The sequence below is a fragment of the Coturnix japonica genome, chromosome Z (genome assembly GCF_001577835.2).
Source record: "Coturnix japonica isolate 7356 chromosome Z, Coturnix japonica 2.1, whole genome shotgun sequence".
NCBI lineage: Eukaryota > Metazoa > Chordata > Aves > Galliformes > Phasianidae > Coturnix > Coturnix japonica.
In genome coordinates, this window is record NC_029547.1 from 41,327,988 (window position 1) to 41,341,603 (window position 13,616).

The window sequence follows — 13,616 nt, forward strand, 5'->3', positions numbered from 1 at the left end:
ATGTGTGTTAAAGCAATCACAACAATTTCAACTCATTACTCAAAAATGTTTACATATTTTGAACAGTTTCTCAAAGGAAGTAGCTTAGACGTCCATAGATAAACATATCTTACTTAAATGAAAAGTTATCAAATATGCTTCAAAACCTTAAAGCTGTATATACTTAGCCTGGATGCACTATATTGTTGTTTCCATTGTATAAAGAAGATAAAATGGTTATTTTTCAGAGGAAAAATAAGATGTAGGGAGTGTCTGTTTAAAGCAGAAAAATGAAAGACTTAATGCTAGAGACTAAGAGAGAAGCTATGAATAAAAAGTCAAAGGAAAACATTCCAGCACTTGTGGGAAGGAAAGGTGAGACAGTTAAGTATTTCAAAGCATTTTCTGTACAGAAAGAAATTACTGAAAACAAGTATCTCTGTCTAGCCCAGAAATCACAAGGGTGACAAGAACTTGTGTTTTTCTTGACAGAAGCGATGACCATAAATATACGTTTATATAAGCTTTATAATAATGTTAGTCCTGTATGTAGTTACAGTGGTAAACACATATGTTAAATTAGCATATTCAAACTGACTTTTAAAAAATACAAACACTGTAGAAGTAAATGTAGCATGAACAAGGCTTCCAGTTCTTCTAACATCATGATCATACCAAAGCAGAGCAGAGGGTTTTCAGGGCATGTCTGCTGGGAAAAAAAAAAAAAAAAAGTGAAAGCCTGCAGTATTTCCAAGGGGTGTAATAAATGAAATAATTAAAAGAGAAACAGAGGAAGCAACGGTGATATTTCCTTGTTGCTGCTGGAAATTGATGGATAGTTGCAAAAAGCTTTCATTGTAAGACATTTTGAGAGAAAGTAAAATGCGTATGTTTGGTGGACCTGCGCGTATGTTTGGTGGCCCTGCTAGGCAGGGGAGTTGGAACTACATGATCCTTGAGGTCCCTTCCAACCCGGGTAATTCTGTGATTCTGTGTGATTCTGTGAAAGTATGTTACCGGAAGCTCTCAGAATAATACATTTCTAGAAGAAAAAGAACCAGCCTCAGCCTTATACACAAGCAATGTTAACTGTTGCTATAAGTTCACCTAGGCAAAATCAAACACCGAATCCTATTATTTCAGGGCAGAATCCTTGCTTTGGTTCAACACCTGCCCTTCAAAAAATGTCATCTCAACTTTCTATTTTTGTTTTCATATTTCTCTGACATATAAGTTCTGTTCTTCTGAACCTGAATAGTACTTTCTGACTTCAATCTGAGCAATATGTCTTTCTTTTCAAGGAAAACTTGCATTAGTCCTAATGGATTTTGAGATTCACACAAAGAATTTGCTTCTGTTACTCACTAACAAGCTTCTACCTACACCAAACTAGGGATTCCTCAACATGACTAAAATAATGAATTAGACCAGGCCATCTCCAGCCATTATGACTTGCTGATGTCACTCACACACTTTGTTACAATCATGGACAATTCACAGGAAAGGTGATGAAGTGAATGCTTTAAATAAAGAGACTGCTTTGGAGTATCATCTGCTTTAGATAAAGTTGTTTAACTGGTACATGTACTGTGAAGCAACATTTCAATCACAAAAGATCACAAACCAGTGTGCTTTAATCCAAAACACGATCTAATATAATGTGATCATTATTTTTTCCAGTTATGTTTTTCTTCTTTTATTGAGAGGGGAACTAAGTATGCACAGATTGACCATCATCACTTAACTGGGCTGCAAATTCACGAACTATATTCATTTCCTGTTTGTGAAAAAGTTCTTCAGTACACTGCCTGTGCTTTTGATTCATGGCCAAGACACCTATTGCACCTGCAGAACAGTGCACTTTTTGAAAGGCTCAGTACAGAAATCTCTGCCATTCCCATATCATCAAAATCATCTTCTCAAGTTATAAAATGTGCTTCTGCTAGAAGGAAAAAAGATAGGAAAGCAGCAACAAATGAATAGAGACAGAAAGAAGAGGTAATAAAATACCTGACAAAACTAAAGACAACACTTGACTTTGTCATTAATGCCTGGTCAAAATATGTTCAATGTGTTGGAAATAAGAAATACTTCTTATACAGACTTATAGGTGAAGGATCAGATTCAGAAAGCTCTCTGGCACTTCAGAGTATTTAGAGATTAGAAGACCCACCATCACAACAAACAAGGAGTGAGATGGAGTGGTAAATGTATCAAGAAACCATCAAAGGCAAGAGATTAAAAACACAGATTTGGGCCTTTTACTCACTTTGCTGCACTTGGAATAATGTTCAAGAATTCTTGAATGTTAATAACTCCTGTGCCATGTTCCCTGAATTACAGTCAGCACTATGTAGTATTATGGAGGATTTGTGGAACAGGACATATCCAAACAACTGACTCAACTTATCCATAACCTACATAACTGAATATGAGCCAGCAGTGCACCCAAAGTGGCCAGAAGGCCAAGGGTATTCTGGCTTGCATCAGAAGTGTTGTAGTCAGCAGGATCAGAGATGTGACTGTCTGTGTACAGTATTGGTAAGACCACACTTCAAGCACTGTATTCAGATTTGGGCCCCCCTGTAAAGGATATTGTGTTGTTTGAGCATTGTGCAGAGAAGAGCAACAAAGCTAGTGAAGGGACTGGAAAACAAGGGTTATAAGGATTGTCTGAATAAATTGGGCTGTTTAGAGGAAGCAGTGGGGAGATCTCATCACTTTCTACAACTACCTGATAGGAGATTGCAGTGAACAGGGGGTCAGTCTCTTTCTTCAGGTGTCAAATGACAGAAACAACCCTAAACAGTACAGGGGAAGGTTTAGGTTGGATATTAGGAAGAACTTCTTCACCCAAAGGGTGGTCATGTATTAGAAGGGGCTTTCAAGGAAATGGTGAAGTCCTCATCTCTGGAGGTAATCAAGAGATACATGGATATACCATCAAGGGACATGGTGACAGTCTTTTCCAATTTAAATAATTCAAGATTCTATATCACTATTACTGATCCTAAAGCTATACAGTGTTACTTGTTGTATGTATGTTATTGCTACTAACATCATTCTGATGTTTTTGAAAATGAAGATAAAAACCAATCTGTTTACATTGCACTGAAAGAACTAGAAAGGAACATAACTGATTAATTTGAAATTACTTATTATAATATTATATACAATATTATTATTGAAATTACTTGAAATTTACTTATAGAAATGACTATGGCAGTTTCTTAATATCAAATGATAAAAGCAGATAAAGAAAAAATACTATTTTAAAACACCATAGAATCTAAAGGCACAGATAGTACACACTAACAAAATATATAAATGGAGAACTAATCATCATCCAGGAGAAATCACGGTTCTTCTTCCAGGTACAAAGAGATTTTATTCTGCATCTCATTTTTATGCACACCACATTCCATTGGCATCCAAAAAGGAAACCATCAGGCCTAGCTTGTTTACTTGCTGTCTCTAGCAAAAGAACAAACAGCAGGTAAGGGAAAGGTACTGTCCCATGTTTTGGCACAAGTCACAGTTAGACCATGCTAATTAAAGTAATGCCTAACAGATCTCATAACTTATTAAGGTTTTAGATAAATTTTCATAAGAAAAATCTGTCAATTTTGTCATCATATCCATTTTCAGACAGTTTTTCAAAGTGCAGCTGCCTCAGCAAAAAAATATTTATTTTGCTTTTCTGCCATCTTGTGGCTTAACCACAAACACATTTAAATAAAAAAAAAAAAGAAAAAAAAAAAAAAGAAAAAGCTAGAATTTTTATTTTGTGGAGATCTTGTTACATTGTTTTCTTTTCTTTTCAAGATATTATTCAACCTAAACTATGATCCGGACCAGCACCCACTGTCACTTCCCAGCCTCATGGCACTGCAATTTACAACTGCACAGACCTGAAATCCCATGATTTTCTCTAACAATCAGACTTAACAGAAAGGCTTCCTGCTCACAACCATACAGATGACTGGCCATTCTGATTTCCACAAACTTCCCTTTGGATTCAGGTTTAGCTTGACTCAGTGACAGTCTTGACACTGTCATATTTCTTATATATCTGCTTTAAGGATGTAAGAAATGAGATGAATTGCAGTCTCTCTCCCTCATTACAATAGAGACAAATGCTATCAGTGCTACATCAGTAAAATAAGGAAGTCATTTAGCTACATTTTTGCCCACCTGGAAAGTTGCATCTGTGAATATGTATAATTGCTAAGAAGCCAATATAAGCCTTTTGGGTTTTGTATTTACAAGGAATGGTCAAAACAGATAATTTAATACAGATACTAGGCAAATAAACATGAAATTTTAATGTTACTTTCATTACAGGTGGGCCTGCACAAAATAAACAGACATTTCCTTTCCATCACTGTCTGATGGCAGCAGCAAAATGTACATTTACCTGAATACACACAAGGAAGAATTCAAATCACTGTTTGAAGGTCAGACATGAAGAATATTAGAGGTTTTCCACAGAAGTCTTCTGTTGAGGCTTATTTTTTGACAGCAATGGAAGAATTATTAGCTGTCTGGCTAATAGGAACAGCTCCAGCGATTGATGTGTTTGTCTAACTGCAAATTTAAGTTTTGTTTTCTTCATATTTCTGAACATTTCTTTGGGGAAACAAAAAAACAAACAAACAACAACAACAACAAAACAAAAAACAAACAAACAAAAAAACCCAAACTTTTTGTCCACTCTAATTGATTAAAGATAGACTCCTAATGCAGACTGCAGGTGAACTGGATTTAGTAGCTTGTGAGACATTTAGTGTTTGGATAGAATCTGTGCATGTTTTCAGTAAGAAACAAACTTTAGGGAGTCAAGGCTTTACTGGCTGATGTTCTGAGTGATTTAGACAACAGTGTTTCTGTGAGATGAATTTGCAGTAAGAATAATATTGAAGGGCTACAGGATTTGTGTGTTTTGTGCAAGGCACAAGCTGAGTGTGAAAAGTCTGAATACTACCATGCTTGCTGGTGCCTTTGTAAAGCCTCAAGCCTTCAAAATTTTGATTGATGTGGAGTGTTTTCTACATTTCACAGCTACAATCAGCACATCAGAAACATCACCAAGGTTCTGAATCATACTTTCACCTGTAAGGTGCTTTCACTGCTTGAAGTTGACCAGAGAATCACAGAATGGCTGGGGTTGGATGGGACACCTCTCCTTTAAGGACAGGCTGGGAGTGCTGGGGTTGTTCCAGGGTGGGATCCGGTCGGAATACGTGTCTCGTCCGCCCAATCAGAGCACGCTGCGCAGGACCGGGCCGGTACCGCTCCCTCGTTCCCGTCCCTTCCCCGCCCCGAACCGCATCCTCAGCCGAGACGGGCAGCGTCGCCATTGGCTGCGCTGGAAGCCAGCTGCGCTCTCACTGGCTGCCTGCATCGGCCGATTGGGCCGTGAAGGAAGTGCGGAGCGTGGCGGTAGCTGCGGGTGAGCGGAGCGGGGATGGGGCGGCCGGGATGGGGCTGGAATTGCGCTGAGCTGAGCGCGGGGGACAGCTGGTGTGTGCACATAGAGGGCAGGCACAGTGCCTGCGGGTCCGGGCCGTGGGGTGCCGGGTAGCAACGTGTGGGGCCGTGTGTTCGCACAGGATGAGCGCCGATGGAGCTGCTGCCGGACCCCGCGCCCTTGGCCAGCAGGCTGCAGGACACTCTGCTCCGCTATCACAGCATCGCCGACAGCGAGTGGCGGGTCGCCAGGAAAACGGTGAGTGGTGTAACTGTTGTGCTCTGACATCTCGGTTTGGCTGTTTGGTAGGCTTAATGACATCCATTTTTGTCTTTGCCCTCTTATAACAACACTTTTGGTTGTCCTTATATTTTATTTTCCCTTGTTAGCATGAGTAAGAGGCAAAGTGTTCCAAATATGCCATCTAATCTGAATCTCACAACTTTTAGTTTAAAGCTCTTGTCCTATTAATATGGTCTCTGACAGAGTCACTCCCCAGCCTTCCTGTAAGCCTCCTAAAATAACTGGCAGGCTGCAATGAGCCTCCTTCCTCCAGGCTGAATAAGCCCAACTCTCTCATCCTGTCTTCATAGGAGAGATGCTCAAGCTGATAGTCTTAAGTGCTCTCCTCTGGATCTGTTTTGGGCCAGGAGCTGGGTGCTGTACTCCACATGAGGCCTCATGAGGGCGGAGCAGGGGTGGACAGTCACCTTCCTGGTGCTGCTGGCCACTCTCCTTTTGAAACAGCCTAGGATACAGTTGGCCTTCTGTACTGATGGAGGCATTTTGTGGACATGTTAGAAGGGTTTATAAATGACTATTAACATTATATCTTGAATTTTCTTCCAGAAAGATGCGGTAGTGTGGCGTAAACCATCAGAGGAATTCAGTGGATACCTGTAAGTTTGCTTGCAAAGAGGGTGAATTTTTAGGATTCCCCAGTTATGCTTTGTAGTTCAGAAATGATGGTTGTGAACAAACTACACATTCTCTGCAGGAGGAGCTAAGTGAATCACCTACTGCGCCATATTGTCTTGTTAAGGCCCATACTGTTTCTTTTTACTGTTATGCTTTGGCGCTTCATACTTGTTTGCTGTCTAAAATAATGAACAATCAAAACCATGGAGCACACCACAAAACTCCCACTGGCTGACGTGCACAATGGGAAATACCCTAGCATTTTAAAAAGACGTTCTGTAAGCCACACAATCACATACAGGTTTGGTAGGTCTGCAGCATTGTTGAGTGACAACACATACAGCATTTGCACACTCTCAATGCTTATGAAACTGGTAGAACAAAATATCTAGGATGTAGTTGTGGGGAAGGTGTATGACATATGGGAGCCTTCCTGTGAGTTTCTGTCACTAGCTTTATAGTTATCTGCAGGTAGAAGTATTTAGTAGAAAACATCATCCTGAAGAAATGAAAAGTACTGTGAAATGGTAGTGTTTGAAAGGAATCTCAAGAACTGAAACACTCTGGGTACTTTGTCCTGGTAAATTTGTTAAAGCCACCAGTGCACTGTAAACACCATGTTGTGTAACTTGAACAACTGCCAACATGGGAGTGGCTGTTATATGCAGGTTAACTCAGGGTTGTATATAAACGTGATGAAGAAAGGACACTTTGAAGAACTTTCCAAATGCAAAACTAGAATTCAGTAACCTCTTAGTGTGGTCCTCCAGTTCTGATGAAAAAACAACTGAGGTTGTGCTCAGCCAGGTAACTATGAGAGAAAAAGTGGTGAACTGCGCAAGTAAATAAATCAGTGTGTTGTGAGACTAGTTGTCTACTACTGAAAAGAACTGCTCAATGGATAAGAAGTGTTTTGAAAGTAATGACTGTAATGGATTCCACCCCCTCAGGAGCTTGAAGTAATAACTTAAGTAATCAAAACATCTGTTGTCTGCTTAAAATATAACAAATGAACTTTCTGCAGTGTCTTACACTAAATTATTTGGTACTCTAGTAGGCTACCAAAACAGAATGTATTTTTTCTTCATCTTGATTCTACTGCTGTTACTTCTACTTTATGAAAACTGCTTTTCCAATTGTATCCTGCTCTCATTTTTTTTGTTGCTTGCTCTCCTTGCAGCAGCAGTGAAATAGCATGTTAGATGAAACATGATGATTCTTCTCATTTGCAATTTAAGGAATATAGATTATAGTGTAAGGATATTATTCTCAGAATAATATTTATTGCATAAAGGAGCAGACGCACGTTCAGATCTTTCCTGTACTACCATTCTAATGTTATTCACTGACTGTAATTCCAGATACCGAGGTATTGTAGTAAATATGCTGTTGTAGACTAGTAGAATGCTTAATAAAAATGTATCTCTTTTAAATATAGACTTATATTTCTCTAGATACAAAGCTCAAGGTGTGGTAGAAGATGTTACTAACAGGATAGTGGATCATATTCGTCCTGGACCTTATAGGCTGGACTGGGACAGCTTAATGACTACAATGGACATCGTGGAAACATTTGAAGAGGTGAAGACTTGTTTAGATTCCTAAGAGAAGTGTGTGTAGACTCATCTGAATCTAACATAACAGAAGAGCAGTCATTTCAATAAGTACTGATGTTTTTCTGCCTGTTTTCTTCCATGCTTATTTATCTGCCATTGATAGTGTATATACATGCTGTGGGTAACCTCCCTTGAGGCTTTCTGCCTGCTGAGAGTGGTCTCTTGCAATTTATTTGTGGTCCTTTTGAACTTCCTAGGTAGTGGGAAAGCCATGTAAAACATACACAGCTTTTAGTTCCCAGGTGTGACTACAGTTTGGTAGTTTTAGTCAGTAGTCAGGTTTAAAGGTACCATGTATTCTCAGTCTCTGCAGCTGCAGGTGGAAAGTCCCAACAAACTTCAGTGTTTAGACTGAAAGCAGCATTTTCATTTATACCTCACTGAAGATGTCTGGAGAGCATGTAGTTGACAGAAGCTGCCATCTCTGTGGAAAAGGCTAGCTGCCAAGAGGTATGAATATAGTGTCATTTACTATACTAAGATGCTTTTGTTTTGTTTCTCTCATTCTTTCACTCAACGAGAACTGCTGTGTGATGCGCTACACCACTGCTGGACAGCTCTGGAACATCATAGCACCAAGGGAATTTGTTGATTTCTCTTATACTACAAGCTATAAAGATGGGCTTCTTTCATGTGGTAAGGCACCACTCAACTCTGTTTAATTCTTAACAACAGCTGCTTTGCTTAAGATTTGATTTGAATTAATAATGATTACGCAGTAAACATTCAAAAATGGTATAAGATGATCTCCAATAAGTATTTCAGAGGTGTTTAAAAGTTCTACAGACTTGAAAAAGTATACAAGTTACTGCACTACATGTGAGCCATCTTTGTGTGCAAGAGTCATTTATGTTGACTGTGGGATGGTTAAGGCAAGTTGTGTGGCTTGTCTCAGCTCATACATCAAAATGCATAGAGTAAGAAGCTTGTTAGTGAGTGGAAAGAATGTCTTTTAATGTTGAATTCAACTTGTCAAGCTCTTCTTGTCTGAATGAGTTTAGATGAAGAGCAGACAGCTTTCAGGCATGAAAGTACCAAAAAATGTAGAAGTGTTTCTGTCAGTGCTACTGAATTCTCCAAGTAGAAAAAGGAGTTTCTATTAAATACACTGTATCCTTATTTTTTTAATCCATCTCAAATTCATTTTCCCTTTTTCATTTGTTTTTTATGACAGGTGTAAGCCTTAACTATGGAGAGGTGAGACCTAATTTTGTCCGTGGATTCAATCACCCATGTGGCTGGTTCTGTGTCCCTCTTAAGGACTGTCCTAGCCACAGCCTTCTGACAGGCTATATTCAGACTGAACTGCGAGGGATGCTACCTCAATCTGCAGTAGACACTGCCATGGCTAGCACACTGGCCAATTTCTACTCTGACCTCAAAAAGGCACTGAAATCATAGACAAAAAGTGACTTAGAAGCCTTTGCATTTCTTGCAATCAAATTATATTGATTAGCTTAATGTAGGTTAAGTACTGATCTTAAAGGTGAATAACATTGTTTGTGAATGATTCCTGAACCTTTCTGTAGAGGAATCCATACAACTTTAATGTGATACTTAGAATACATTCCTCTTTCACAGCACAAGATCTTGTTTCCTGCTTAGCACACTGTAGCTGTGTGAGGAGTAGTCTGAACCTGTAAATCCCTTACTTCCTTGTGTGGAAAACAGAAAATATGAATGTGAACTTTAAAAGTGAATCAGAACCTTATCTCTCAACAACAGTACTGAGAGTGGAGTGCTCAGGATTTTGTGGGTACAGGTTGCTATACAGACAGCAGCTTATAGGAGATGCAACTTTGTTATATATATATATGTATATATATTTATTTTCATTTACTTTAAATTTTTAATGTATGTAGTTTGTACTGATGTGTCTTTAATTTCTGTGTTAAAAATTTACTTCGACTTATCATTGAGATGGTCCATACTTATACTGTTAAACAATATTATTCATAAGAAAGCTTTTCAAGTATTCGATATCGGCATTTCTTTAATGTTGTAACTATAGCTTGATACCTGTTGTATATAACAGACTCAGTGCATAGATAAAGAAATGCCCTTACAGCTGATCCAAAGCTCCTTTAAGTCATGAGATGTCTTTCCATAGTTTTTAGTGAACTTTTAATCACACATGTAATTGTCAAAATAGCAAACCTGAAATGGTTCCTCTGTAGTACTTGGCACTTCTAAATATTTATTTTTACTAATTTTTGCATGGAATTGTGTTTTAATTTTTGTATTCCTTAGCTGAAAACCCTACAGTTACTAAAACTGCAGACAGTACCACTAGGTTGCTTAGGCATAGGTTTAACCAGAGCAACACAGACTACCAGTACTGTTGAAATTTGCAATAAGCGAACTGAGCATCTTAAAATATGTCTGGCTGAATGTCAAAATACAAGCTGTAGAGTTGCTCAGAGCCACAGGAATGTGGAGGGTCATGTTTTAAAGGATATTTGACCACCTAGCAATGCTGATAGGTGTGGGGACTTCGAAAAGTCTACTGTCTGTGGTGCTAGGTCTTTAGTTCTCTTTAAAACCTTACATTGAGCATTCAGTGTTGGTATGCATCCATTTCTCAGGTGAGACTGTAATTTTCCCTGTGCTTTACCAGTGCAGGTGCAGCTGTGTTGTAGTTTGGGAAGGTACCCTGTATCCCTTGTGTTTTGAGGCCAGTTGTGTACATATTGTTTTGGTAGTGGACTCAAAGGAAAATGCATTCATATGGAAGATGTTCCTCTGGAATACTGGCTTTTTGGGCATTAGCCACTGTAGCTGAACTCTGAATCGTAAGGACTTTTCTTTCTCAATGCTCAAACAGAAGTGTAGAAAAAAAAAAAAATAAAGACACCAAGTAGTAAGGGTTCTTCAAACTTGCTTCGAGTGTTAAGGTATACAGTACTGTTTAAAATGCTTAAAGATAATGGCATGAAACAGCCTTTGTTGTCTTAACAGACAGAAAATTCACTTCTCTGTTGGGTTTTGTGTATTCTTCTGTTCCTTTTAAACTCCTTGGTTAGTCTTCCTGTATTTCCTGTCTTCCTTGTTTCCTTCACACCCTGGAAATTCAGAGGGTTCTCATTCTGAGGGTACTCATACTGAGTAATCACTTTTCCCTGTGTGCTAGAGTATGCTGCTTTCTAGTGGTACTTGCATAGAAGTAAGAACAAGCCCTAGCAGTACTGCTCTGAGGGATGAGTGCTTACATGATTACAAAGGAAGCTGTGTGAGGTGTACCTTATTTGTTCTTCCCAATTACACAGGCTACATAGTCATTACTGTGCATGTTCATTGTCTTTTTTTTAAGGCTTCAGGGGCTAGTTGAGGGGTTGTGATACAGATATATAGTACTTAATGTCTTCATAAAGAGCTCAGTTTAAAATCTAAAGAGGCACTTCAGTGCTGGAAAAGCAGGTCAAAAGGAGCATGAGATGCTTGTAGACATGAGGATGATGTTTGCAGAGCACTAGATGTTGTAGAAAGGATCAGAAGGTCCCTGTTCAAATACCCTGTTTAAGGACTCTTGATTCTCTATAGAGCCAACCTAATTTGTACGAAGTGAAATAGCCTTTTAAGCTTCCAGGTGAAGATAGGCTGATGAAGTACAGAGTAGCCAAAGAAAGACAACTTGTAAGAAAATCCTTGGCATATTTTAAGTATGATGATGTTTTATATTATGCTTTTCTTCATGTATGTTTCTTTTTTATCATCAGAGTTGTTTTCAAGTAACAGGCCAAGTGATGGAAAGATGTAGTTAATGAGGACAATTATCTAAAAGCCAAATGGGCCTTTTGTTTTGCATTATGATGCATTATAATTTGTTCTTTGAATATGAAGTAAACTGGCTTTTTATGTTTTAATAGTTATAGTCTGTTGCTTCTGACATTGATTTTGAACATTCAAGTGAATAACAATAGAGAATACAGGAGGCAGAGACCAGAGCCAGATCTTTTTATGTCATCATAATTCAATTCTTCAGTTTTCAGATGAAGAAAATACATGGAAAGTGCCAGCAAACCTTAAGGTTTATTTTGGATATTATTCTCTTGCTTCTAAAATTTTTCTGGTTTAAGAATGCAGTGATGAACAATGTGCTGATGACACTAATGAAGTGATGCATTGCTGATACCTCTTCACTGATCATTTGAAGCAGTTGAGCTATAGAATAACAGAACTGTAAGAAACATGTCTGGTTTCACAGCCTGTTATATTTGAAATCACGTCTTTGTTTTCGTATAGTTAGGGATTGAGAGGAGTGCAAGGTATTGAGGCAAAGCTGTTCTTTAGTCAGAGTACATTCAGAAACAAGAAAGCCAGTATCAAGTACCAATCAGATCAGAAGAATTTCTTTCCCCTCCCATGGCATTGCTTTCCTCCTAAGTCAGTGAACAGTCTGGATGGAACAAGACAATACAAAGTAGGAAGGGATTTGAGGGTACGAAGCACAGGAGCACATACTGTGCTTATTAGGAGATAGCAGAAGGCAAAGTAAATTACTTCATATGGTTTGCTGTCATCAGAACGGCAATAGAATTTATGCAAGTTTGTGAGGTTTGCCGGATTCTCTGTTGTTGGGAAGAGGCACATGCTGCCTTCAGTACCTGAACTCAGAGTTTCAGCAGAACAGTGTCGGCTGAAATCAGCTTCTGAATGAGGTACCCAAGAATAAATGGCAGATAGATGCCAGTTTTTGCTAGGAAAATAGCATGTGTGTAGACACATCAACACTATTTTTATATGGCTAGTAATTTAAAAAAAAAAAAAAATCTATTCAGGGGCTTAGGCAATATATATTTGATTATTTTGTCTGTCATTTTAACTATGTCCTGTATGTGTGGGTGGAAAAGATGACTTAAGATAAGACAATCATTATGTTTAGCTTTTATTTATCATCCAAAGCCTCCAGCATTGAGCCTTCTTTGTTACTGTGCTGCTTATTTTCTTGGTGCAGTAGGAAGATGTTGGGCTAAGTGCAATGTTGGTGCAGCCCAAGGTGCTTCACTACACCAGGAAGTGGTGGAGCAGTACCTCAGCCATATACTTCGGGGACAGCACAAGCCCTAGTCTCAAATTTGATTAGTTTGCTCTTTATAATGGATCAGATTGTGAAAACAGTGTATTCCTCCAGTGATCATAAATAACTAGAACTGTTTTGGTAGTGTGAGCTAGTTATTCAATTTACAGGTCCATTGTTGAAAAAGTAGCAATAGTTCTATTGAACCCAGTCAAGTTAGGCCCGTGTTTAGAAAATGAAAGTCAGTCTGGCTTAACAGTGGTTTGAATGACTGTGTTAAGTGCTTAAGGTATTTGTGTTTATATTTTGAATGCAATTACAGAATAAATTAAAACAAGAATGCTAACAGAGTCATGGCATGGCTTTTTTAATACCTGTGCAGGTAGTTTAGCATTCAGCTACTATGTGGGAGTGATGTCTAATGATGTATCTCATTTTCAGCTGTGTGGTGATGTCTCTAATGCTATCAGTCTCTATATATTTAAAGGCAAAAAACATGTATCTTTATTTAGAGTCATGATTCAGCCTGGGAAAATGCACAAAACAACTTGGATTTCTGCTAAATTAAAATTTCTTGGAAAATATGCTGATACTGTTCTCTCACAGCTTGTATTCT

At 38.5% G+C, this 13,616-nt stretch overlaps 1 protein-coding gene across 1 annotated transcript; it reads left to right on the top strand.

Annotated features, from left to right (window-relative positions):
• The first annotated feature begins 5,300 nt into the window (after window positions 1–5,300).
• Window positions 5,301–13,590, top strand: STARD4 (StAR related lipid transfer domain containing 4). Its single transcript, XM_015849462.2, has 6 exons — window positions 5,301–5,431; window positions 5,592–5,707; window positions 6,299–6,348; window positions 7,822–7,948; window positions 8,505–8,619; window positions 9,158–13,590. Exons 2-6 carry the CDS (start codon window positions 5,603–5,605, stop codon window positions 9,382–9,384), a joined length of 624 nt encoding a protein of 207 aa, XP_015704948.1. The 5' UTR covers window positions 5,301–5,431; window positions 5,592–5,602; the 3' UTR covers window positions 9,385–13,590.
• The last annotated feature ends 26 nt before the right edge of the window (window positions 13,591–13,616 follow it).

What these genes read in the sequence shown, in the direction of transcription:
- STARD4 (XM_015849462.2), top strand. Translation starts at nt 5,603, where the DNA reads ATGGAGCTGCTGCCGGACCCCGCGCCCTTGGCCAGCAGGCTGCAGGAC. An exon ending in GGCGGGTCGCCAGGAAAACG is followed by an intron (nt 5,708 to 6,298) that starts GTGAGTGGTGTA and finishes ATTTTCTTCCAG; the next exon opens with AAAGATGCGGTAGTGTGGCG. An exon ending in TCGTGGAAACATTTGAAGAG is followed by an intron (nt 7,949 to 8,504) that starts GTGAAGACTTGT and finishes TCACTCAACGAG; the next exon opens with AACTGCTGTGTGATGCGCTA.